Here is a 27,417-nt window from a genome sequence, read left to right as displayed (position 1 = left end):
AGATCCCACAAGCCAGGCAGTGCGGCCAAAAAAAAAAAAAAAGATGGTAAATCTTTGCGCCAAGCACTTCCTTTCCTCCCTAGATCTCAAAGAGAGCCAAAATTATACTCTATGGACTCATAATGGATGCCAGCATTCTCAAAGGCCAAACCAAGTTTTTACTAAGAGAAGTGCCCCTGGATTATGATAAGCAGCAATAGTAAGGAGAAGCAGCGTAGCCTAACTGTTCAGAGCGTGTGCTGTGGATTAGGACTCCCAGGGTCGAATTCTGGTTCCAACGCTCACCAGATATGTTAACTTTGAGCAGTTTAACCACTCTGTGCTTTAATTTCATTATATATAAAATGGGTATAATAGTAAACTTATTTAATAGAATTAATATGAGGGGTTAAATGAGATGACACATGTAAAGTGCTTAGAAGAGTGCTTGACATATCATTTCTATTACATATTATAATATAATACTGCTATGATAATAATAGCTATTGGTTAGTACTACCATTCATTGTGGCTGTTGATATTGCCTCCCTTTGAAAATGGGCTCAATTGCATAAAGTCTTTCCCAACAGCACTTAAATAAACTATTTTAACACTAGTTTTACCATTAAAATGCTGTCACCCATGATCATATTCTAATGATTCATTGCTCAAGAAAATGGAATCCTCATGTCTTGCAAACATGACTTCAATATCCCAAATTTCTTAATTTTTTGGCACCATGACTAAGACCTAAGCAGCAAGTTTCAAAGTGCCAACTAGAATGTCACAGTTTCTCTGCAAATGGAATTCGGAATTTGCTTCCTACTGAAAAGTGTCTCTCACTTAGACAGCTTTCAGAATTTGTGATAAAGGAAAGTGTTTCCCGTTGAGAACCCTGACCTCAAAGACAAAAGAAGAATTCAAGAGGACAGAATCGGATGCCTTGGTGCCTTATCTGATTATTACTGTGAAAACTGAGCTAATTATTCCACTGCCATTGGAAAAGAGAAATGTCCTATAACAAGGTCCTAAACTTACTATGTAAGTATGAAATCTATGAATCTGATAAACAGAATCCCTTTAACATAGAACAAGGACACTAAGGGTTCTAAAGAAGAAGAGACATTCCAAAGAATAAGAACACAGAGACAGTGGCACTGAAGACTAGGAGCTGACTTGATCTAGTGAGGCTTCTTTCTACAAGGCATTCAGTCCGCCCAGGGCAAAGCCTTAGACTGCTGGGAACTCCAGTGCCACTACAGTCGTTCTGAGCTGGTATTCTTTCCCTAATGCCTATCTTACAAAACTTTTGCTGTTATATAGCTGAAAGAAACGGGTTTCTAAAATCAGATTTGGAGTGAGGAGATCAGGATAATGGAGGAGACCAAGCCTTAGAATTTAATGGAAAGTGAAGTGTGCTCTCACCTCTTCGATGTTATTTCCCCGACAATTGAGTCTACCTGAAAGGCTCACCTTTGTCTGCCTGTTTTTCCTAATGAGAACTCTGAGGCAGATGGGTCCTCCCTGTCTCTACCTTATAGTCAAAGCAGACAGTATAAAAGGGTGGCCGTGGTTTTGTTTGTTGTCCTCCATATCGATTGTAAAGCATATTGAACACTTGAAGTGTTACATGGATTAAAAATAATTGTTATTATCATAAATTATGCTTCGAGAAATAGGAAATACTACTGATGAGCTTAAAATGCTTCGTAATTCTGATTTTCTTTAAGATCGTGTTTCCTGTTCTTAATTTTAAGCAAATGTAGGTTCTCCTTTTAATTCCACTCTATATTAGTGCCAAACATATAACTTTTATCACTATATAAATCTCTTGAAAAGGCGTTCAACTGAGGAAAGCAGGCAGTAGCCATTTTTATCAGTTAGGCCTCTGATCTCATCTGCTATATACACCCAGAAAGCTTGAGTCCAGACTCTTCTGGCAGAGCACTAGAAAACATAAGGTCCTTCAAGACTTTCAGTTCGATAAAAATTTAGGTCCCAATCAATTTAGTAGAACTACCTAATAATTCTTTCAAAGGACAGGATATTTTAAAGCTTACCTTAACAAGGTCTGAGAAAAGTATTTCAGGGTGTTTGCAATATCTGTTCCTGAAGGTACAGGATAAATGTTGTGGAGAACTCGGTTATGATATTCCTGTAAGTACCGGATCTTGGAAGCAACTAGATAAAAGCAAAAAAAAAAAAAGAAAGAAAAAATAAAGAATCATCTTATAATATTTATTAGGCATACAGTTATTTTTTTTAATGATCAGATACAGGAAGTTAATCAGTATTTTAAGGAAAATATGTACATTTTTACTGGAATTCCATGATGGAAACAATTATAAAAGGCCTTTAATTTACTTATAATTGTATTCCACACACAAAATTAGTTATAGTTATCTGGCTTGATATCCTAGTCACAAATTAGCCGTTACTTTTTATCACTAAGAAAGGCAGTACTCCAAATCATCCTATAATCACCCCCAAGTTAGCTTATTATTAGCAAAATAATAATAAGATATATATCTCTGCCACCAGAGAATTATATTTAATAGTGCTTAACTAAAACTGGAGAAAACTCAAAACGTCTTTCAACAACACTAAAACTCCTAAGACATAGGGAATCCGTTGCATAATAGCAACAAACAAAACCAGATTTTTAACGCAATAAGGGATCATAAAGTGTGTTTAGTGAATGTTTGAACTGTGAGAATTGTTAAAGTAGATTAACTTGGTGAGTATTCAGTAAGAATGCAATGACTGTGTGGAAACAAGTTACAAAAAATGAATGTCACATTTTTCTTCCAAGTAATTTCATAAATTAGGAGACTTCCTAATAGCTTTCTGAGCTTGGCTGCCCAGATCTTCTCAAGATTCAGGAGGGACTAAATAGGCTTATTTACCCTCCTAGACCTACCTGGAGTCACCAGCATTGTCCACATTCCTGACCTGACCTTTGACCTGGCAGCAGTGAATGGCCCAGTTCTAGTCATTCCTCTTTGCAAATCCCAAGGGGCCATGATGATCAACGTCTCTCAGGTCTCCTCTTCCACAGAGCTCTCAACACTGTCCATTTGTCCTTTCAATCTTTAAGGCTACCAAAGGAGCCTTTTAGGTGGTATGGCTCACTGTCAGCAGTTAACAGAAGACATATCAAGTCCTGGAGAAGCACGGCCTTGCTGTTCCCAACAGCCCACGGAAACAAGCTCCTGGATACATTCTAACTGAAATGCTGGCTTAAGCAACTTGAAGAAAGTCAAAATGCTTTTGATAGGCATGGGACGTAGAATCACAGAATGATGAGACAGCAGAACTAGAAGGACCTTAGTTAGAGACCTTTGCCCATAACCATTTCATTTTAAAAGTAGGGAAACTGAGGCACATAGGTAGTCAACGGCCGAGCTAGACTGGAACTTATGAACCCTGACTCCCATCCAGTGCTCTTTCCACTATGATATACTCTAGCACACCATCTGAAATGAAGTCAGTGTGCAGACAGACAGTGGGTGTTCACTGCATGACATCAAAGCAGTTTTCAGCTGTTACTAGGTTAATTATAGATTCTAAATCTCAAGTATACCATTTATCAGATTTGCCTTTTTCCCCTCCTACTATTTGCACTGTTTCCATAACATGGTTAGCATTTTCCCACACAAATAAGTCTACATTGTAGATAATAACTATGTAACTTGAGTTTATATAGCACATCACCTCTGAAGAAAGCAACAGGTTTAAATCCATTGTCTCAATTAACCCCAATAAGTGTTTGGTTGTAAATAATCTTTTTCCTGAGATGATAAAAATTTAGGTAAAAGTAGATGACAGTTGAAAATGTTTCAGTTACATAATCTACAAAAATCCATTTTCTTCTCCATGTTTTTGATCTGCCATTCATCATCTTTTTTAAAATTACATTACAGGGAACCCCTATATTAATACACAGTTCTGAGATCCAAGAATTTGAGATATGTGCTAGGCCAGCATAACTTTCTGCATACCCGCCATCACAATAATGCTTTGTTACTGTGACTTTTCTCAAGCTTTAACATTCAGCAGGTTTCTGTCGAGTATTTCAGGAATACCATTAATCATTCTACCACCTTAAAAAGGTGTTGATAGTGTAGGTTTTGGACAATAAGCTCAAATGAGGAGAAAAGTCATCGATCCCCCAACTCAATGCTTGCTCGTGATTCAAGAACTACAAAACTGTCACTACACAAAGACCGTGAGCATTCGAAAACGTGAAATGAACAAATGTGCTTTTTACAGTTCCTTTCATTAAAACGCAGCAAAGACTCCTTTCAATGGGTATCCAAACATGCAAGGGAAAGCAAAGAGTCACTCCCTTCTTTGAGATCTTTTAACATTTTACAAATGTTACAATGTTATTGCCTTTGTTTACTTACCTGTTTATTTTTCTTTACCAGGTTGTAAATTTCTTGAAGGCAAAAACTATACCTTATTCATGTCTCTACCCCAAGCCTAACACACTGCCTGGCACTTAATAGCAGGCACTCAATACATTTGCAGGATAAATGAACACATGAATTATTAATTTAATAATAGCACTATCACTTCGGGGTTTTTTTGCATATATACCTGTCTCCCACACTAGATTGTGGACTCTTTTTATCCCTAGTGCCAGACATCTAGTAGGTGTTCAATAAATAATTGATGAGTGAAGATGGGGGAAAAAGGAAGAAAGAAAGGGGGAGAGAAAGAAGAACAAAAATAGTGGTGAGTAATCATTAAGAACAATTTTTTTTATAGAACCGGTTGGAAAAATGTGCAAGCTAATTTGTTCATTGGTGAATGCAACAAAATCCTAGCAGTCACTGATTTACTTAACTTTCCTGTTTTCAACCATTTAAGAACAGCCAGAAAGGTCCCTGACATACAGTAATTTGTAACTGTGCTGAGGATGTGAATGAAATTCACTTACATTTCAACTTTGCATACAAGAGATGGTTGTTTGAGCGCACAGCAACCTCATGGCAGCAGAGGGCTCATATGTAATAATTTACTCCACCCATACGCCTAAATATTGCTGCAGAAACTCAGATAATTGGGTTGACTGGATGTAAACAAATCACCTCCAATCTCGCCTGACCCTAAGGTTACATTTCTCTAGTAAGCTCCTTCTTCTACCCTCTTCAATCACTGTTTCATCTTTCTCCACACTTTTCAAGACTACCCCTACGGCCAGTTTTTTTCCCTTACACTTTAAGAAAACAGAAGCCATCTGCTATAGACTGAATTTTGTCCCCCAAAATTCATATGTTGAAGTCCTAATCTCAAAATGTGACTGTATTTGGAGATCAGGCCTTTAAAGAGGCGATTAAGTTAAAATGAGGCCCTTAGAATGGGCCCTCATCCAGGCTGACTGGTGTCTTTAAAACAAGAGGAGATTACAGCCCAGGAGAGACACCAGAGATGTATGTGCACAGAGAAAGGGTCATATGAGGACACAGTAAAAAGTCAGCCATCTGCAAGCCAAGGAGACAGTCCTCAGGAGAAATCAAATCTGCCGACACCTTGGTCTTGGACTTCTGACCTCCAGGACAGCAAGAAAATTAATTTCTGTTGTATATGCCATCCTGTCTGTGATACTTTGTTATGGCAGCTCTGGCAAACTGACTAAAATACCACACTAGAGGAAGTCCTCTAAGAGTATAAGTAAAAGCTAAGAGTCTGAGCTCTGAAATCAAACAGCTCTGGACTAAGAATTTGGTTCTCTCTCTACTCAACCCCAGTTTCCTCATCTGTAAAATGGGGATAATCATACCAACTTCATGGGGCTATTGCGAATAATAAATCATTTACTGTGCTAATAACTTAGCATATACCTAGTACATATTCAACATACAGTAAATATCAAACATCAGTCCCACCACGAGTGCCCTCCATCCATCAGTTGTACTCTCCTACATCATTAATTTCTCCCTCCCTACGAAATTATTTCCATAACCATTCAAATAAACTCTAGAATCTCCCTTGTCAAAGGGAAACAAAAAACTTTCCCTCGACTTGACAATCCTTTCCAGCTATTGGCCTCTCTTCAGGGCCAAGATAATAAAGAGTTGTGTACACACGCTCACCTCCCCATCATTCCTATTCTTACTTCTACTCACTCTGCAGCCTGGCTTCTACCTGCACCACTGCTCAGAATCTGCTTTTTCCACCATCGTCTAGAGTCTCTATGTTGCCAAATCCAATGGGCACTTCCCAGCCATCATTTTACTAGACCTTTCAGCACATTCCATCCCTCCAATCCCTCCTTCCCTGAAACTCTCTCGTTGGTTTCCCTGACAACCACATTCTTTTAATCTTCCTCTTACCTCCCTAGTGTATCCCTCTCAACACACTTTGCCACCTCCCTTATTACTTAAAGTTTAAATGTTGGAATTCCTCAGGACTCAGATTCTCTGCTCCTCTCTCAATACTCTCTCCACAGTTCCATCCATCCAAAGGGCTTGAAGCACCATCTGTACCAACTACTCTTGAATGTATATCTCGGGACTTCCCTGGTGGTCCAGCAGTTAAGAATCCTCCTTCCAATGCAGGGGACGCGAATTCGATCCCTGGTCGGGGAAATAAGATCCCACATGCCGAGGGGCAGCTAAGTCCGCGTGCCACAACTACTGAGCCCATGCGCTCTGGAGCCCGCATGCCGCAATGAAGAGCCCACTCGCAGCAACAAAGGACCCCGCATGCCGCAATGAAGAGCCCACTCGTAGCAACAAAGGACCCCGCATGCCGCAACACAGATCCCGCGTGCCGCAACTAAGACCTGACGCAGCCAAATTAATTAATTAATTAAAAAGAAAACTACACTGAAAAGAAAACTGTATATCTCCAGGGATGGGTCGCTCTTCTGAGTAACAGACCTTATCTATTCAATTTCTCTTACAGATATTAAGCGGCAAACATGTCCAACACTAAACTCTTATCTCTTTCCTCACCACCATCCATGTAATCCACCAAGTCACCCCAGCAAAATGTCCTCGACAGCTCCTATTCCCTCTCCCCCACTCCTTAATCCAGTCTGTCACCAAGTCCTGCCAGTGCTACCACCAAAATACACCTCCAACTGTCTTCTGTTCTTTATCTTCACTGTCATCACTGGGTACCATCATCTCCCAATCAATTCTAAAAGCCTCCTTACTCACCTTTCTGCTTATTTCTCGCCTCTCTCCAGTTCTTTCTCCTCAGAGAAAACAAAGAGATATTTTTAAAATATAAACTGTTTCATGCAAATCCCTCAGTGGCTATCCATTGCCCTCAGAATAAAATCCAAAATCCTTAACCAGGTCCCTGCCTATCTTCCAACCCGTCATACCACAAAGGCCAGACACATTGGCTCTTGCCCCAGTTTTTTTGAACACACAAAGCTATTTTTTGCCTGAAAATCTTTATACGTGCTTGTCCCTCTTCCTACTATGCTTTTCCTTCCATATTTTGTCTGTCTAACCCCTTCTCATGCATCAAGGCTGACTTTTTTTTTTTTTTTTTCCATACGCGGGCCTCTCACTGCTGTGGCCTCTCCCGTTGCGGAGCACAGGCTCCGGACGCGCAGGCTCAGCGGCCATGGCTCACGGGCCCAGCCGCTCCGTGGCACGCGGGATCCTCCTGGATCGGGGCACGAACCCGTGTCCCCTGCATCGGCAGGCGGACTCTCAACCACTGCGCCACCAGGGAAGCCCAAGGCTGACTTTAAATGTCACTTCCCCATGGAAGTCTTATGTCTAAATTGATTCCCTCTCCTCCACCCTCATTTTCCTCTCTCACAACACCCTATTCTTTTTTTCACAGTAGTTAGCACAATTCTTAGTTATATACTTATTTGGGTGATTGTTGACTATCTCTCCCAAGCGGACAGTGGGCTCCAAGAACTATGTCCCCTGTTCACCACTGTATATGCCCAGTGACTAGTGACTAGTGGGTGCTGAATTTGCTGGATCCTAGTAAGAATGAAAGGAAGAGCAGGAGGGAGGTAGAAAGTGGCTTTCTGCAGTGGTTAAATAGGTTACACTGTGCTTCTTTATGAAACTAGCCAAGGAAGCCAAAGGTTAAAGCTGTGATGAAAATGAAGAAAACATGAAAGGGGGGTCTAAGAAAGTGATGATTTTTATCCAGGCAAACACAAGTCTAATCTCTGCTCTCTGCTTCTTCATTGCTCATCCTATCCCTACCATCTTGGAAACTGCTATATCTTGAGAGAAAGAGCCACGGAAACAAAATTCAGTCATTCATTTTAGGCATAGATAGAAAACTACAAAAATACTTTAACAAAAATAAACTAATAACTTGTTTTTCTTTAAATCTTAAGCATTTTCCTACGTCTCTAAATATTTTAATTAGGAATCCATTCCTATTTTAAAATTTTTAATTATCTATGCTTATTACCATAAAAGTAAAACAATTCGGGTAAGAAGATTAAAACTACCTGAAGGCCCACTATTCTGAGACAACCACAGATAACATTTTTGGTATATTATCCTTCCTGAAAATTTTCTCTTCATAAATATAAATCTACAAAAATGGAGTTATACTGTATACAGATTTAGAATCTGCTTTCCTCACTTTCTATATCTGAAATATATTTCTACATCATCATTTCAATAACTTTATAACTGTCCTTTATGTAAGCGAATCATAATTTATTTACCAATCATCTATTTGTGAACTTTTGGGTTATTTTTACTATTCTATTCAATGCTGCAAAGAATATACTCTTAAATATGTGCACACATCTTTATTCCTTAGAATAAATTTTTAATTGTGTAATTGCTGAGTCAAACAGGAAATACTCATTTTAAAGCTTTCGGTAAGAACTGAGACATTACCCTTCAGAAAGACAGTATCTCTTTACATACCAATAGTACATGTATAACTAATAATAATAATGTTTATTGAATGTCCACTATTTATCAGGCACTCTATATACATTATTTCTTAATATACATTATTTTTAATCCTCACAATAACTTTTCAAAGTGGTTATTATCATCTCCACTTAAGCTGAATAAACCAAAGCTCAGAAAGAGTAAATGACTTGCCCAAAGGCACCAAGCTGGGAAGTAGTAGAACTGACAGTTTAACGGGTTACAAGCCAGGCTTCTCCACCAGGTCACATGGTTCCTTAATGATTCTTACTAGTTTAATAATATTTAATTATTAAATATGATATAGCATGAAATACTGACATTTCTCCTATTCTACTGTTCGACATTTAGGTTGTTTCCAATATTTCATTAAGTAACACTAGAGTGAACAGACGAAATATTAGACTAAATCTGTTTATTTTTTTAGGAAATACAAAATGAAACTTGCTTACTTCACCAGTCCCACACTTTTCTGCCTGAAAAACCAAATCCCTTTAGTCCTTGAAGACCCACCTTAAGAGTCACACCATTCAAGAAACCTTCTAACTGACGCTTATCACTGCCTCCCTTTCGGAAGACTTAAAGCACTCGTTATCTGCCTCAAAAATTTTGCCACTTAATTATATAAATTTTTCACTGATAATAAACTGTTCTGGATGGTTCTAAATGAGTTTCATGTTTGCAAATCTAGTCCCCCTAACAACACTTTAAGATCTTTGAGGACAGAACTCATATATCATTTGTAATGCCCTTAGATCTTGTCACAATGCTGGGCACATAAGAGATGGTCACGTTAACACAGGGGTTGAAAGGAATTAAAAGTTTAAACGTCAGCTATCTTACATCTTATTAACGCCCTCTAGATAAATTCTTTAACATTCTAGTATCATTTACACAAATAAGTAATTTCCAGATAAAATTTGTTTCTACAACATGTAATTAACCCAAAACTCTTTTCCTGATTTATTTTCCCCTCATCTCTCACTCAACAGAACTCCAAATAATCATTTCACTTTATATACTCCAAACATTTTTATAGGTTCTTCATTATTTTTTGCAGTATTTACTCATTTTTTTTTTCTTAGAATAGGCCACTTATTGTACTTTTCCTGACTTGGACCCTAAACATGCTGGGTAAATGTTGTGGAGCCATCACAACGTCTTGCAGAGAACTCTGGGAAGCAGTGAGTTTCCACCTAGAGCTATGTGTGAGCCTCAGGGGTTCTTGTTTGCTTGTCTGCTTGTTTGTTTGCTTGTTTTGTTCTGTTCCTTTTTTGCCAAGTGAGAAATTAAAATAATACTTCCTCCACGTTCTTTGCAAAAGTTGATTATTAACGTTGTAGATTTGGAAGCATATATCTTAAATCCATCTTATTTTTTATTGGTTTCCTCTTCCACTCCATAAAGTCTAAGACTTTATGGATTTGCTGTGATTGCGTCCTTTTAAACTATTCATCTTCTTTTCAGTTTAACCTTTCATTGAGAAATGATAGACATAAACACAGAGCATTTGGACATACTTCACAAATTTGGATTGCTATAAATATTCACTTCAGTGGTTAAAGTAAGAATTATGCCTGGTTCCTTTTTCACTTCTTTTTTTATTAATTTATTTTTGGCTGCTTTGGGTCTTCATTGCTGTGCACGGGCTTTCTCTAGTTGCGGCAAGCAGGGGCTACTCTTCATTGTGCTGCGCGGGCTTCTCATTGCAGTGGCTCCTCTTGTTGCGGAGCACGGGCTCTAGGCGTGCGGGCTTCAGTAGTTGTGGCACGTGGGCTCAGTAGTTGTGGCTCACGGGTTCTAGAGTGCAGGCTCAGTAGTTGTGGTGCACGGGCTTAGTTGCTCCACGGCAAGTGGGATCTTCCTGGACAAGGGCTCAAACCCGTAACCCCTGCATTGGCAGGCAGATTCTTAACCACTGTGACGCCAGGGAAGTCCCTCATTTCTTCTCTTGATTAGAGCATCAGACGCCTTAATCACCCTACATATCTGTCCTAACTTACTATTTTTGTGTCTCTCAAAGTGTTTGTCGTGTCCAATAGATTCTACTCCTTGGCCCAACTGGTCCTATCTAGAAATAGTCTCTAAAATCTATTCTCTTCTCCATCTACATTTACATCACCTTAATTCAAGCCTGCATATCTCTTTCCTAGATTACTGCTGTCACATCCAGACTGATTCCCTTCTGATCCTTTTCTTACATGACATCCAGAGTAATCTTTCCAAAATGCAAGTCTTCCTCCTTTCCTGCTGGTTGAAATCCAGATAATTAACTTAGCATATAGAGTCCAGCATGAATGGATCCCTGCTCATCTGTCAAGCTTCATCTTCCGTCTTTTCACTAAGTACCACACTTCAGCCATAATGACTTGCAAAAAACCCCGACACGACGCTCTCACCCTTCCATGGTTTTGCACACACTATTCTCTCTACAGGAATACAACCCATACTTCTCTGCCTGGCCACCTCCTAAGAATTCTTCGTATCTCAGCTATAACCACTTCCACCATAGACAACTAACCCTCCCTACCACAAGCTGCATTAAATGGTCTCATTGGCACTCTCACAGCACACAGGGCTTCGCTCTATCATAGCCCTTATTGCCACATGCTATTGATATAATTACTAACTAACGGCCTCCTCCACTGCTCTGAGCCTCAATTTCCTAACCTATAAAACAGGGATGATGATATCTCTCTCGCAGGGTTGCTAAAGGATTTAAAATATTACATATATAAACTGTTTAGCACAATGACTGGCACATAGTGGATAATAAATTGCTACTAAAATTAGCAGTTACACGTGAGATCCTTCTGCTTCCCCCTTTCCAGTCCAATACTCTGGTCCCTCGAAATGGAATGACTGTAGAGTAAGGAAAACACAGCAGTGATCTTTCATCAACAAAATCAAGCATAACCCCCTACACACACACACACACACACACACACACACACACACACAATATAAATACTGCGTTTGGTACTAAAACCCAGTTCTATATTCAGAAACTCATCTTTTTTAAAGAATAAATACAGCTAATAATGAAGATGTTCAGAAATGGAGATGTGGGGAGAACAATGCAGCAACGCATGGCTTGGGAGTTCTAATGAGGAGCCAGAGTTCTTTGCAAACCCTTGATCAAAGAATGATCCTCCTTCTTTGAGGAAGGTCACCCTCTTGAACTGAAACCTCCTAAAAGTAACAAATGAAGGGAGACGGGAAAGGATACACGTATTTAGAGAGCCAAACAGTGAAATCTCCCCTCAAAAGCAAAAAGATGTCACATGTCACAAACCTCATTGTCAATTCTTCCAAATATTCTTATACTTACATATATAATCTTCAGGGAGCTTTACTTCCAGGAGACAAACTTCATACGGCACTTTCAGCAGACAGGAGAGGTCAGCGAGCACTCCCATCCTTGGGCAAGTGATTCCAACACCACCATCATCGTCGTCATTGCCATCGTCATCATCAATCACACTTGTACAGCCATTTACATCTTTCCAAGCATTTCCACATACATTATTTGTCACATTTTTTGAACAGTTAACTTGTGAAAAACAATACGTCAGGAGTTCTAAGACATTTTTGACATTGAGCAAAAGTTAAGCATCAAAGGTGAAGGGAAAGATACTAGCGTTCTTATTCATTCACCAGATATTGTTGATTGAACGCTCACTACGCGCTAGGCACCTTGAGGCATGGGTAGATCAACAATAAAAAAAGACATGCTCCTCATCCTCTAAGTCACAATCACAATAATAATTCTAAATTCTCAGTGTTTACTTTGTGCCAGTGAACATAAAAATAATAGTTCTTTTTTAATAATAATAATAATTATTATTATTGCCATATTACCAATGAAAAAACCAAGGCTTAGAGAGGTTAAGTAATTTGCCAAAGGTCACACAGTAGGTAAATGATAGAGCACTTACATGTCACCTATAAAGAGAAACAATTGAACAAACTGTGGCCCACCATACACTTTTGAGCCTATTTTTAAAAACACATAGATACATAAAATCATCCAATGCTTTCACGCATGAATTAGTGAGACCTGACCGCTTGCCAACTGGAAAACCTCTTAACGTGGAAAAACCTCATTTGTCAGAAATGGGGCACTGGAAATAAAGAAAGGGGGAAAAACAATTTATTCAAGTGAAAACTGAAGATTCCTGTTTGGTTCCTATTGCACTGTTGGTCCTGAGAGCTTGTGCTAGGAACTGTGAAAGTCAGATTCATTTCATATTGTGATGGAGAAAGTGATAAAGGCAGTGAATCTTCTTCAAGTTGAGCGTTTGTTGGATATTAGTAATATTTGAAATGGAATATGAATCTCTATTTTATTTTAATACAATCAGGTTAGGTTATACAAGTTTGTTTTTAGAAGTTTACTGGATAGCTTCCTCAGATCAAGATTTTGAAATTGAAGAATCTAAGAGGCCAAAATTTAAGTACCTCACATCCCATCTGAAGAGTTACTCACAAGCTTGTACTTTCTTTCTGATGTGATGAGACCTCTGAATACTGTACTTGAAACTGCAAGGACGGGGGGAACAAGAGTATTACTGATTTGTTCAAGGAAGTATAAATCTAGACATACGGCTTTAGCAGAAGAAAACTAGAGAATATTTTAACTCTCATTGCTAAACTGTACTGAGCTGTCTATAAGCATAGATTTTTGAGGAACTGAGGAGATATTTGGTAGAAATTTCAGAGATATGCCAAGGTTGATGAGTATGAATCATTCTTTAAGTTTCTACATCTAAGGGCAATATCCAAGACATACCTGAATTATCAACCATCTATCCAATCAGTGTGGTTCCATCTCAAAAGAAAATGATTGTACCGAAAATAAATTATACTCCTTAAGAATATGCAGATATCGTGCAACTGCCTAAATAAGAACCTGACTTACAGACAGCGCTGTCCTGAAACTTGAGTGTCTGGTTACATGGACAAACTCAAAAATATTTGGGATCCTGTTTTCCTGATAAAGTACACTCTCTTCCATGACAGTGCTACAGTCCAAATTGAGATTCATGATCAACCTGCAGTTAAAATTCAGATGTGCTGTGATTCAGAACATACTACACAATACTCAAAAACAATTCAGTCCATCACACAACAACATTTTCTCTAACCTGATCAAAACTGAACACCAGTTAAATATAAAATGATAACTCTTTAGAGACTCTTTTTTTAAGACTCTTAAAAATATAACGTCTCCTTAGTATTTACCATGTGCAAGGCAATGCTCTAAGCACTTTACCCTTTTAATCCTTGTAAGCCTCACAGCAATCCAATGAGGTAGGAGCTATTCTATTTCCCTGCCCTTCTTTTTCTACATATGAAAAAACTGAAGGCATTGCTATCAAGTTTAAAAATTCAGGCCTACATGTAATTTGTACTTTCACTCATTCAGCAAATATTTACTGAAGGTCAACTGTGTGCCGAACACTAGGGATATAACAATGCATGAGAGAGCTGCAGCCCTTGATCTCATGTTGCTTATGATAAAGTGTGAAAGATGAATGGAAAGGACAAAATAAAATTGCTTTAAAGGTCTATAAAGATATGGGAACTAAAACAGAGAATAAAGCAAAGGATAAGGAATGCCTCCTTTACATAGGGTGGTTTGGAAAAGCCTCTCAGAAGAGATTATATTTAAGTTAAGACATAAAAAATGAGAAGACAACAGCCATGAAAAAGTGGGAGAAAGTTTCTAGGTTAAGACCACAAAAGTGAACACAAGCATCTAAATCACGCATACTTGAAATACTACCGAACTACAGTAAAAGATTTTTTTTAAGACAAGAAGAAAGGGACAATAAGCAAGAAGACACACAACAACATAATTCTGGAAGCTTGAAAACCAATAGACAAGTAGCCATTGACTTGGCAGATCAAACAAAGTCAAATCCCAGGCCAGCAGTGAGGAAAGCTGAGAAACAATGATGTGCATCTCAGAATTCTCAAAAGGCATGGAATTGGCAGCACTGTTAGCTCTGGAACTGCGGGGGTGGGAGGTTGGGGGGGTACGAATAGGAACTTTTAAAAAGAGGGATTGGTTGAAAGCTGTTTAAGAAGCAATTGGGGGACTTCCCTGGTGGTGCAGTGGTTAAGAATCCATCTGCCAATGCAGGGGACACGGGTTAGAGCCCTGGTCCGGGAAGATCCCACATGCCACGGAGCAACAAAGCCCGTGCGCCACAACTACTGAGCCTGCGCTCTAGAGCCCGCGAGCCACAACTACTGAGCCCATGTGCCTAGAGCCCGTGCTCCGCAACAAGAGAAGCCATCGAAATGAAGAGTAACCCCCGTTCGCCACAACCAGAGGAAGCCTGCATGCAGCAACGAAGACCCAACGCAGCCAAAAATAAATAAATAAATATTTTTAAAAAGAAGCAATTGGATCCCTAAATTCTCTCCCTACCTCACATCCCTGAGGGAGCACCTCTCCCCAACTCAGCAGAGCTGAAGTTTATTGTCTAAAGAGAATGTACACCAGAGGGTCTCTGGGATGGAAGAAACTAAACACAACTGAAGACCAAGGTAACCTACTTAAACACAAGGAACTGGTGGTTATATGAAGTGTGAATACTGAATAGAGAGTAAGTCAAACTCTGTCCCCTCCCCACACACACACCTAGCAGCCAGACCCTTACTCTTCAAGCTGTAGATTAGAAGCCTCTTTTTTTCTCCTTCCTTCTGTGAATCTGACCAGTCAAAGAGAAAAGACCTAAAGACAGACAGTGACATCAGGGGTTCCCCCAGTAAATGGCCCACCGACATGCTCAGGTCAGCTCCTTAGTCCCAACCCGTAATCATGAGTGGATAGCAAAGGACGTCCAGCCCTCTAAAAAAAAGCCTCTAGCATGGAAGACAAACGGAAGGAACAAAACATCAACTTGGAGAAAAAGAATCTATGTAAGAGAAGGAAACCTTTTTAAAAAAACTGTCATTAATATCAGAAATATGAGACTCTATCCACAAATGATAAAAAAAGCAATATACAGAGAACAAAACAAAAAACAGTTCTTAGAAATTAAAAACATGATCCCAGAAATAATCAATACTCAATAGAAGGGCTAGAAGATGCAGTTGAGGAAATTTCCCAAAATACAGCAAAAAGAGAGACAAAATAAGAAACGATCAATCCTAGAGATCTAACATGAGAATAAAAGGAGCTTCAGGAGAAAAAGCAATAGCAAAACCAAAAGGGTTAAAAAATTAACATGGGAATTCCCTGGAGGTACAGTGGTGAGGACTCCGTGCTTCCACTGCAGGAGGCCCGAGTTCAATCCCTTTTTGGGGAACTAGGATCCCACAAGCCACGTGGCACAGCAGAAAAAAAAAATTAACAAAATTATTTTTTTTTAATTTAGAAAATGGCAGATTAAAAAGGTCCACCAAAATGAATAAAAATGGACATATAACAAAGCGCATCTTTATGAAATGTCAGAAACTGGTGACAAAAAAATTCAACATGCTTCTGGAGGTTTTTTTTTAAAGCAACATCACTTAGGAAAGATCAGGAATTTTAGACTTCTCAAAAGCAACACTGGAAGCAAGACAATAATGAAACAATGCCTTTAAAACCCTGGGAGAAAAATGATCCTCAAAGTAGAATTCTATATTCAGGCAAACTATAAATCAAGAATAAAGACATGTTTATACATTACTGGTTTCAAAAAATTTATTTCCCATGCATCCTTTCTCCTGGGAAAGACCCAACTGTGCATCAGGCATAGACAGCAACTGGACAAGATCAGAGCACTGTGGTCCAAGACAGAGTGTTGAAAGCTGTCATCACAAAGAGCCCCATACCTATATACAGGGTTGTTTTGTTGTTACTTTTCTTGTTTTTTTAAATTTATTTATTTAGTTAGCTATTTTTGGCTGCGTTGGGTCTTTGTTGCTGCACGCGGGCTTTCTTTTTTCTAGTTGCGGCGAGCAGGGGCTACTCTTCCTTGCAGTGAGCAGGCCTCTCATTGCGGTGGCTTCTCTCGCTACAGAGCACGGGCTCTAGGCGCGCGGGCTTCATTAGTTGTGGCACGTGGGCTCAGTAGTTGTGGCTCACGGGCTCTAGAGCACAGGCTCAGTAGTTGTGGCACAAGGGCTTCGTTGCTCTGCGGCATGTGGGATCTTCCCGGACCAGGGCTCAAACCCGTGTCCCCTGCATTGGCAGGCAAATTCTTAACCACTGTGCCACCAGGGAAGCCCTATATACAGGGTTTTTAACCCAAGGCGGAAGGCCTGGGTGAATGTGCCCCAGACTCTTATTTGTTGTCGAGCCAGCAAAGCACCTACTCTCTTCCACAGTCTCCTGGAACAGCTAAGAACACTCATTTTACTCCCAAAGAAGTGTTCCTTGACCTACTTCTAAGGGCTGGGGGTAGGTCATGTTGAGCTTAAGCAGAAAATACAGAGTAACCCATTCCTCAACCATATTTTTGCCAGAGGTCCAGTACCTGGCTCACACTTCTGCATCCAGCAAAAGCCCCAGCTGTCTTGTTTTCCTGGACTCACTCCTGACCTTGCTCAGTGATGTCCCTGGAAGGGACTCTCATGAATACTGAATTAGGACTGTTTTCCAGAGACTCTATTTAGTTTCTCTTGATGTTATGAAAGAGGACATAAAATTATATATACAGATTCAAAAATAACATTAAATGCATACTCATGTACCCCCACCCAGATTAAAATATGGAACATTTCCCATATCTTATGCGTATCTATCTCTAATTTCATCCCTCTCACTCACCATAAAGGTAAATACTTTTCTAAATTTTCTGAATCATTTCTTTGCTTTTCGTTATAGTTTCATCCCCGGAGCATGTATATAGTGCATATAAACATTATACTATTTCATTTCAGAAAACTGAAGAGCAAGCCTAAGCCTAGTGGTATAAGGAAAGCTCAATATTGCCATTGATTAGGAGGCTCCCATATTTACAAGTTTTGGTCATCTCCTCTTAATGGCAACAGGAAAAAAGAAAGAACTAAAGGGACTGCTGTGACTTCGTCTTGATACAGACGTAGAGAGTGGGTGAGGAGTCACAAGCCTGGTTCTAAAGGCAACAGCCATTTATCCAAGAAACGGATCTTAAATACCAGAGAATAGGGTTTTTAAAAGAGTCATGTTATATACCCTAAAGGAGGGGGATTCCAGGAAGAGGGCAATGGCAGCAGCATAGGTTACGAAGCAACCCAAGCCCCTCCAATAAAAACGGAAAGGTCAATGAGGGTGACAGACCCAAAGACTGGCTGACAAAACTATCTACAACAAAACTAGGTGACAAGGTAGCCCCATGAACCAATTACAAGTGGATAGGGACAAACTTCGGTTAGCTACACTTCCATGCAACATCAGTATCCATGTTGGAAGATACATAGGGAAGACACATAAGGGCCTCTGATGGTCCTCCGGTCAAAAGAACTCTCAAATCATCCACAGGTACTCACTGGAAACTGTGGTGTCCCAATCTGAAAATAGAAATCAAAGCAAGGAGGGAGTTCTTCAGATGATAAGATCTGATAATGATGGAAGAGACTCTCAACTCTAACAACAAGCCAAGCCTAACCTCGAGATAAAGCTCTGTGTTCAGAAGAAACTGCGGGGAAGAGAATCCCAATCCCAAGAGATAACAGTGTAAGGATATTAGACGCAAAGAAAGTCCAAATTAAAATGGGAAAGAAAACCAAAGAAAGCAGGTCTCAGAAAGTACACGAGTATATTGTTTTATCACTCTGCCCAAAAACTAAAAAATGAAAGAGGAGCCCTAAGGTTATCCTGAACCACCCCCTCTGTCTTTAAAAATTGTAGAAAAACCTATTTCACTTTAAAAATGAGCAATGGAAAATCCCATATGAATTTATCATAAGAGAAAGAGAATAAGAAGCAGAGGCACGCGCACTAAGCAGATGAAAACTGTAACCCAATACTTCAAAGCAAAAGCTAAAAGAAATTAAGAAAATGATTGAAACTGTGTTGTTAACACACTGAAATTAGGTGACTAAAGAAGAGATTGTGACAATCAACGTGAAAGAACTCTAGAGAGAATTAGAAATAAAAGAAAAAAATATTTTTTAAATGAAGACTAAACCAGTAGAAACACAGGAGTAAATAAACGTAATGGATGATGCTTAAGAAAGATAAAGCATGGAAAGGAGGAACTCTTTAAAATTAAAAAGAAGGGCTTCCCTGGTGGCGCAGTGGTTAAGAATCTGCCTGCCAATGCAGGGGACACATGGTCTGGGAAGTTCCCACATGCCGCGGAGTAACTAAGCCAGTGTGCCACAACTACTGAGCCTGTGTTCTAGAGTCCGTGAGCCACAACTGCTGAAGCTCGCACACCTAGAGCCCATGCTCCGCAACAAGAGAAGCTCCCACTCTCCGCAACTAGAGAAAGCCTGCGCGCAGCAACAAAGACCCAATGCAACCAATAAATAAATAAAAGAATCTGCCTGCCAATGCAAGGGTCATGGGTTTGAGCCCTGGTCCGGGAAGATCCCACATGCCGCAGAGCAACTAAGCCCATGCACCACAACTACTGAGCCTGCGCTCTAGAGCCCAGAAGCCACAACTACTGGGCCCACGTGCCACAACTACTGAAGCCCACGCGCCTAGAGCCGGTGCTCCGCAACAAGAGAAGCCAACCGCAATGAGAAGCCCGCGCACCGCAACAAAGAGTAGCCCCTGCTTGCTGCAACTAGAGAAAGCCTGCACGCAGCAACAAAGACCCAACACAGCCAAATAAATAAATTTATTAAAAAAAAAGAAAAGAAAAGAAATGAAGAGGCTCTAGGTTATGATAAAATAAACCTCTACGTACAATCCCTCTTCCTCTCACAGAAAACAACTAAGAAGCTTGTACATAATGAAAAAGCAACCCCCCGAAGGTACAGGAGAATTAACAGAAGCGGATAGACTCTGATAGGGGAATTCCAGCTACCAAGGAAGAGGGAAGACAGGCAACTATACCAGCAAGCTCCTGTCTCCATGGGCCTGGAGCTAAGTGCAGCCCACGCAGTGTGCACAGTGGTGAGAGCAGACATAGAAGAACCCACAAGCTTTCTGGCCTGGGGAAACAGAAAAGGAAAACTGGCAAACTGTGAATGTTGAAGAGAGTAGGGGAATCTACCTCCTTGACTGACCCCTGAACCACACGAGTACAAAACAGACTCTAAGCAGCCCAGCAAAAGGCAAAAGATTTGAGCAGAGTAAGGATTTACGGCATAAGCAACAGAGTTTTACAGTTCAAGTCCAGCCAAGAAAATGACCCATTAAAACAAAGGAAACACTATTTGCCAGTGGGAAATAACAGAATCCAAAGTTTTCACAACTTTACGTTCATAACGTCCAGGACACAATCGAAAATTAGCCAACATATGAAGAAGCAAGAAAATAAAACACATTCTCAGAAGAAAAGAAAATCAAACTAGTTTGATCACTAAATGAAACAGAGGTTGGAATAACAGACAAGGTATAAGCAACTACTATAATATCCTCAATGAAGTAAAACAAAACATGCTTTCAATGCATGAAACTCTCATTAGAGAAATGAGAAGTCCCAGCAGAAAAATAAAAATAATAAAAGAAGAACGAGATGAAAATTCTAGAACTGAACAACATAATTTCTGAAATAAAAACGTGACTTGATAGACTTAACAGCCAAATGGACATGACAGAAGGAAGAGTACATGAACTTGAAAATAGAGCAATAGTAAGCATCCAAGGTGAAGAACAGAGGAAAAAAAAGGTTGAAAAAAACAAAGTGAACAGAGCCCAGAAATCTGTTAGATAACATCAAACGGTACAATTAAGGATATGTAATTGGAATATTAGAAAAGGAGAATGGAAAGAATAGAGCAGAAAAAAATGTTTAAAGAAATAATGGCCAAAGATTTCCCAAATTTGATAAAAGACAGAAATTTTCAGACACAGAATGATAAGCAAACAGCAAGCAGAATAAAATCTAGCAAACTATGCCAACAGAAGCCCATATGATATTCAAACTATTAAAGACAAACAGTATATCTTGAAAGCAGTGAGAAAAACAATATATTTTATACATATTATGGGAATAATACAACTGATGGCTGAATTCCCCTCTGACACCATGAAGGCCAGATGGAATAGTACCTTTAAAGTACTGAAAAAAACAAGAAAAGCTGTCAAAGCAGAACTCTATATTCAGCACAATTATTATTCAAAAATAAAAGCAAAATGGAGGGGATGAATTGGGAGATTGGGATTGACATATATACACTAATATGTATAAAATAGAAAACTAATAAGAACCTAATGTAAAAAAAAAAGGAGCAAAATGAAGACATTTTCAGGCAAAAGAAATCTAAGAAATTTGGTCATAAGCAGAGTTGCAGTTACAGTTTTTGGGCTGAAGAGAAAAGATACCAGATAGAAACTTGGATCCTCAGAAAAGAACGAAGAGCATCAGGACTGGCAAATCTCTTGGTAAATACAAAAGACTATATTTTCTTTTTCCTCTTAATTTCCTTATTAACTATACAATTTTAAAGTTATAACATTGTCCTGTGTCATATATAACATATGTGTATGTATTACATATAACTATAAATTAAAGAGGGATATGAGACTATAAGGTTGCAAGGTTTCTATATTTTAAATAAAGTAGTACATTATTAACTGCAAATCAACTGTGAAAATTAAAGGTACATTATAATTGCTAGGAAGCCAATAGGAAATTATAAAACATTAAAAGAAAATGGATGGAAAATATACACCACACAAACAGTAAACAAAAGTAGGCTGGAGTAGCATTATTAATATTAGATAAAACAGATTCCAAAACAAACTACATTAACAAGGATAAAAAAGACGCTTCATAATGTTAAAATGGATCATTCAACAGGGAAACATAACAATCATAAATGAGTATGAACCCAGTATCAGAGCTTCAAAACACAAGAAGCAAAAATTGACAGTTTTAAAGGGAAAAATAGAGAGTTCCATAGTCACAGTCAGAAACTGCAATATGCTTTTATCAGCAACTGACAGAAAAACTAGACAAAAAACAGCAAGGACATAGACGATTTGAACACATCAACAAACAACTGCAGAATATACATTCTTTTCAAGTGCTTATGTAATGTTTACCGGTCAGTGTAGACCACGTTTTGGGCCATAAAACAAGTCTCAATTAATGTCAAAATATTGAAGTATATAGAACATGTTCTCTGACAAAAGTGGAATTAAGTTAGAAATTGAAAACAATAAATAAGATAATCGGGCAAAATCCCAAATATTTAGAAATTAAACAACACCCTTCTAAAGAAACTTTGGGTCAATGAAAAATATTACAAGATAAATTAGAGAATATTTTGAACTGAACTATAACAAAAATAGAACCTATCAAAATTTGTGGAGTGCAGTTAAAGTAAGGCTCACATGGAAATTTATGGATTTAAGTGCCTATATTCAAAAACAAGAAAGGTCTCAAATCAATAAACTTTCACTCTAAGAAGATGGAAAAAGAAGAGCAAATTAAACCCAAAGCAAACCAAAGGAAGGAAATAGTATAGATAGTGACAGAAATCAATAAAATAGAAAACAGAAAACAATCAAAATCAGGGCAACTAAGCCCACGAGCCTCAACTAGGGAGCCCATGTACCACAAACTACAGAGCCCATGTGCTCTGGATCCCACATGCCACAACTACTGAGAAGCCCGCGGGCCGCAATAAAGATCCTGCATGCCGCAACTAAGACCTGACCCAGCCAAAAATAAAATAAATATTTTTTTAAAAAGAAATAAAAGACAGACATAGCAACAGATTCTACAGATATAAAAAGGGTAACAAAGTATTATTACACACAACTTTAAGACAATGTATTGACAACTGGACAAATTTGTCAAATGGTCAAAATAGACAAATTCCTTGAAAGACACAAATAACAAAACTAAGAATAAATTAAAGCAACAACAAAAACTTGAAGAGTTCTATATCAATTAGATAAATTCAATTTAAAATTTAAAACCTTTGTTAAAAAGGAAAGAAAAAACCTTCAGGCTCTGATGGCTTCAAACGTCAATTTTATCAAAAATTTAAGGGAAAATGAATATCAGCTCTATACAAACTCTTTCAGAAAATGTAGAAAAAAGGAACATTTCCTAACTCATGAGGTCAATTTTACCCTGATCTGAAAACCAGACAAAAATATTACAAGAAAATAAAACTGCAGACCAACATCTCTCATGAGCATAGACACAAAAATCCTTAACAAAATACTAGCAAATAGGGAGTTTCTTGGTGGTCTAGTGGTTAGAATTTGGTGCTTTCACTGCCGTGGCCCAGGTTCAATCCCTGACTGGGGAACTGAGATCCCACAAGCCATGCTGTGCAGCCAAAAAGAAAAAAATTAGCGAATAGAAACCAACAAAATTTTAAAAGGATATATATTATGACCAAATGTGGCTTATTTCAGGAATGCAAGGTTGTTCAATATTGTGAAAGGCTCAAAGCTTTCTACCTAAGACTGAGAACAAGGCCAGGATATCCACTCATACCACTTTTAATTAACACTGTCCTGGAGGTCCTAACCAGTGCTATAAGACAATGAAAAGAAATAAAAGGCATAAAGATTTGAAAGGTAGATGTAAAACAATCTTTATTCACAGATGACATGATGATGGGGTGTGCTGAAAACCTTAAGTAATTCCCAAAAAAGCTACTAAACTAATAAGTGAACATTGCAGGGGTGCAGAATATAAGATCAACATACAAAAATCAATGGTATTTCTCTAAACTAACACCAAATAATTAGAAAATGAAATTTGAAAAACAACTACATTCACAAAAATGCTTAGGAATAAATTTAATGAATGACGTGACAATCACAAGACATTACGAAGAGGAATTAAACAAGATCTAAATAAGTATACATATATATCATTCCAAGGATTGGAAGACTCTATGTTGTTAAGATACTAATCCTCCCCAAATTGATCTATAGACCAAAATTCAAATAAGCTTCTTTTGAAAAAAATGACAGGTTGATTTCAAAATTTATATAAGAAAACAGAGAAACTAAAACAGCTAAAATAATTTTGAAAAATAAGAGCAAAGTTGAAGGACTTACACTACTCGATTTTAAGCCTTACTATAAATTTACAAAATAAAGACAGTATGTCACTGGCATACGGATAGACATATAGATGGATAAAGAGAATTGAGTCCAGAGATAGACCCACATATACACAGTCAATCAATTTTCAACAAAGGTACCAAAGTAATTCAATGGAGACAAGACAGTTTTTATAAGAAATGGTGTTGGGACAACTGGATATTATTCGTGGAAATAATGAATGTCAAGGGGCTTCCCTGGTGGCGCAGTGGTTGAGAGTCCGCCTGCCGATGCAGGGGACATGGGTTCGTGCCTCGTTCTGGGAAGATCCCACATGCCGCGGAGCGGCTGGGCCCGTGAGCCATGGCCACTGCGCCTGCGCGTCCGGAGCCTGTGCTCCGCAACAGGAGAGGCCACAGCAGTGAGAGGCCCGCGTACCCCCACCAAAAAAAAAGAAAATAATGAACGTCAAGCCTCACCTCATACCATACATAAAAAGTGACTCAAAAATGTTCATTGACCTAAATATTAGAGATAAAACTATTATATTTCTAGAAGTAAACACTGGAAAAAATCTTTATGTCATTGAGTTAGGCAAAGATTTCTTAAACAGGAGACCAAAACACAAATGATAAAAGAAAAAATTAATAAAAATGGATTTCATGGTTTAAAAGTTTCACTTCTCAAAAGTCATACTTATGCAAACACAAAGGTAAGCCACAGAGCAAAAGCGAAATTTTTCAGAACAAAGGCCTTCTATTCAGAATACGTAAAGAACTCTTACAACTCGATAAGAAAACAACCAAAGAAAGCTAATAAAAATGGACAAAACATTGGAACAAACATTTCCCAAAAGATATACATATGGCCAATAAGCACATGAAAATATGTTCATCACTGCTAGTCCTCAGAGAAATGCTAATTAAAACCACAATGAAATACAGCTACACACACACTAGGATGACTAAGTTAAAAAGACTGTCAGTAGCAAGTGTTGATGAGGATGGGATATGGAGCAGCTGCATTGCTGGTGGAAATGCAAAACATCACAGCCACTTTCAAAAACAATACGGCAATACCTTACAACAGTAAATACCATATTGTCAAGCAATTCCATTCTTTGGTATTCACCCTCGAGAAATAAAAACATATGTCCCCATGAAAACATGTATGCAGATATTTTAGCAGCTTATTCATAATGGCCAAAAACTAGAAACAACCCAAATAATATATACAAACCATGGCCAAAACTAGAAACAACCCAAATAATATATACAAACCATGGAACACTACAGAGCAATAAAAAGAAACAAAATATTAATACATGCAACAACATGAATGAATCTCAAAAACGTTATGCTAAATAAAAGTAGTCAATTAGAAAGACTATGTACTGAATGATTCCATTTATATGAAATTCTAGAAAAGGCAAACTATAGTGATGGAAAGCAGATCAATGTCTGCCTGGGGCTGGGGGTACAGGAAGGAGATCAAGAGCAAAGGGGCACAAGGAATCTTCTTAAGGTAAGAGAACTGTTTCATATACTGGTTAAGGTGGTGGTTACAGGATTCTATCTGCTTTGCAAAAGTCATTAAACTGTGCTTTGAAAATGGGTGAATTTTATTATATGTAACTATTTCCACAATAAACGAAAAGAGGACACAGTAACATGCATTCCAATATGTAGGTATTTGGGCATGTCTACACTAGAAGACAGAATGATGTAGTCAGATGCTTGTACTTACTTATATTGATTAAGTTTGGATTTATGAGAAATAAGGTAATATTTAAATGAATAGTGTCAATTTTATTTATATTCGACATTTCAAGTTAAGAGCTAAATAAATATATATACATGTGGAATCACCATGAATAGGCTAGTTCATATAAAGACTAATAAAGATATACTGCACAGGTAACTCTTTTAAAAACTCAAAAGAGGGGCCTTCCCTGGTGGTGCAGTGGTTAAGAATCCACCTGCCAATTCAGGGGACACGGGTTTGAGCCCTGGTCTGGGAAGATCCCACATGCCGCGGAGCAACTAAGCCTGTGCACCACAACTACTGAGCCTGTGCTCTAGAGCCCGCGAGCCACAACTACTGAAGCCCACACGCCTAGAGCCCGTGCTCTGCAACAAAAGAAGCCCCTGCAATGAGAAGCCCACACATTACAACAAAGAGTAGCCCCTGCTCACCGCAACTAGAGAAAGCCCGCACACAACAACAACAAAGACCCAACTCAGCCAAAAATAAATTATTTTTTTTAAAAAACTCAAAAGAAATACAGAGAGAGATTTTTAAAACATTCAATAGAAAGTGATCCATACAGAAGATAAGCAAAAAAGACCCAACATACATATGATAGGGATCTCAAAGAATGTCAAATGATAGACCAAAATAAATATTAAATTATATTCTATAATTTCAGAACATTTTCCTAAAATTAAAAAAAAATCTTGAATTTATACATTGAAAGGATACACCACAATCACTTCAGCGTGACCAACGCTGAATCATATTACAGTGAAAATTACTTTAAAAAGAAAATAAAACATCATTTGGGCAACTAGGCAAAAAGGCTAAGACACTAATAAGGGAAAGAAAACAAGATTGTCCCCTGACTTTTCAACCAATTCCTAATACCCAAAGAACATGGTGTAACAAATTTAAGACACTCAAGGAAGGGAAATATGAATCAAGGATTTTACATGTACCCAAACTGGCCTCCAAGTAAAAAGCTGCAAACAAACTATTATAAACTTGCCAAAACTCAAGGTACATTGATCCTGTGAGCCCTTCCAAAAGAATCTCTCAGAAAAAAACACTCAGACAACCAAAAAGACTGAGAGAGACAGTGATATAAGAACCATTGGTGAGCACTAAATATAAATATTCCTATAGAACAAAGATAACCCATGGTCATAAAAGAGAGAATATAGCAGACAAGTATAATTATCAAAAATTGGGGTCGGGGGAATAAGGAGTGCATATGGATATGACTGTCGATTAAACGTTAACTGGAAATAATAGGATATTACTTTAGATCAGATACTGAGATAGAAGGAGCAAGGGAGAAGAGGTTACAAGCTAATTTCAATATTTTTCAACGTAGGGAACCAGTAAGTCCGAAATAAAAAAAGTGGACTAATGGTATTATTTAAAGGTATTAGTATAAAGTTAACCAACAGAACGAACAAGCAGGTAAAACCAACTGCATAATGGAAAAACGTAGATACAAAAGACAAAAAAAGAAGTATAATGGAACTGAGGCCAAACATATTAATCATATCAATAGATGTAAATGGGCTTAACTCACCTATCGAAAAGAAAAGGATTTTCAGATTGGCTAATAAATCAAAATCCAACACTATGCAGAATACAAGAGACACACCTAAAACAAAGAGATTCAAAAGAGTTAAAAATAAAAGGATGGAG

At 38.3% G+C, this 27,417-nt stretch overlaps 1 protein-coding gene across 1 annotated transcript in view; it reads right to left on the bottom strand.

Annotated features, from left to right (window-relative positions):
* UNC79 (unc-79 homolog, NALCN channel complex subunit) overlaps positions 1 to 27,417 on the bottom strand; it is a 246,911-nt gene that overhangs the window by 207,713 nt on the left and 11,781 nt on the right. The window contains exon 2 of the mRNA XM_029239760.1: positions 2,040 to 2,160. Coding sequence (XP_029095593.1) covers positions 2,040 to 2,160 — 121 coding nt within the window. The remainder of the gene's footprint in view (positions 1 to 2,039; positions 2,161 to 27,417) is intronic.

Source organism: Monodon monoceros, unplaced genomic scaffold (assembly GCF_005190385.1).
Source record: "Monodon monoceros isolate NGI ecotype Baffin Bay Population unplaced genomic scaffold, NGI_Narwhal_1 Super_Scaffold_21, whole genome shotgun sequence".
NCBI classification, from domain to species: Eukaryota; Metazoa; Chordata; class Mammalia; order Artiodactyla; family Monodontidae; genus Monodon; species Monodon monoceros.
The sequence above is the reverse complement of the archived record's forward strand: the minus strand, read 5'-3'. Positions and strand labels throughout refer to the sequence as shown.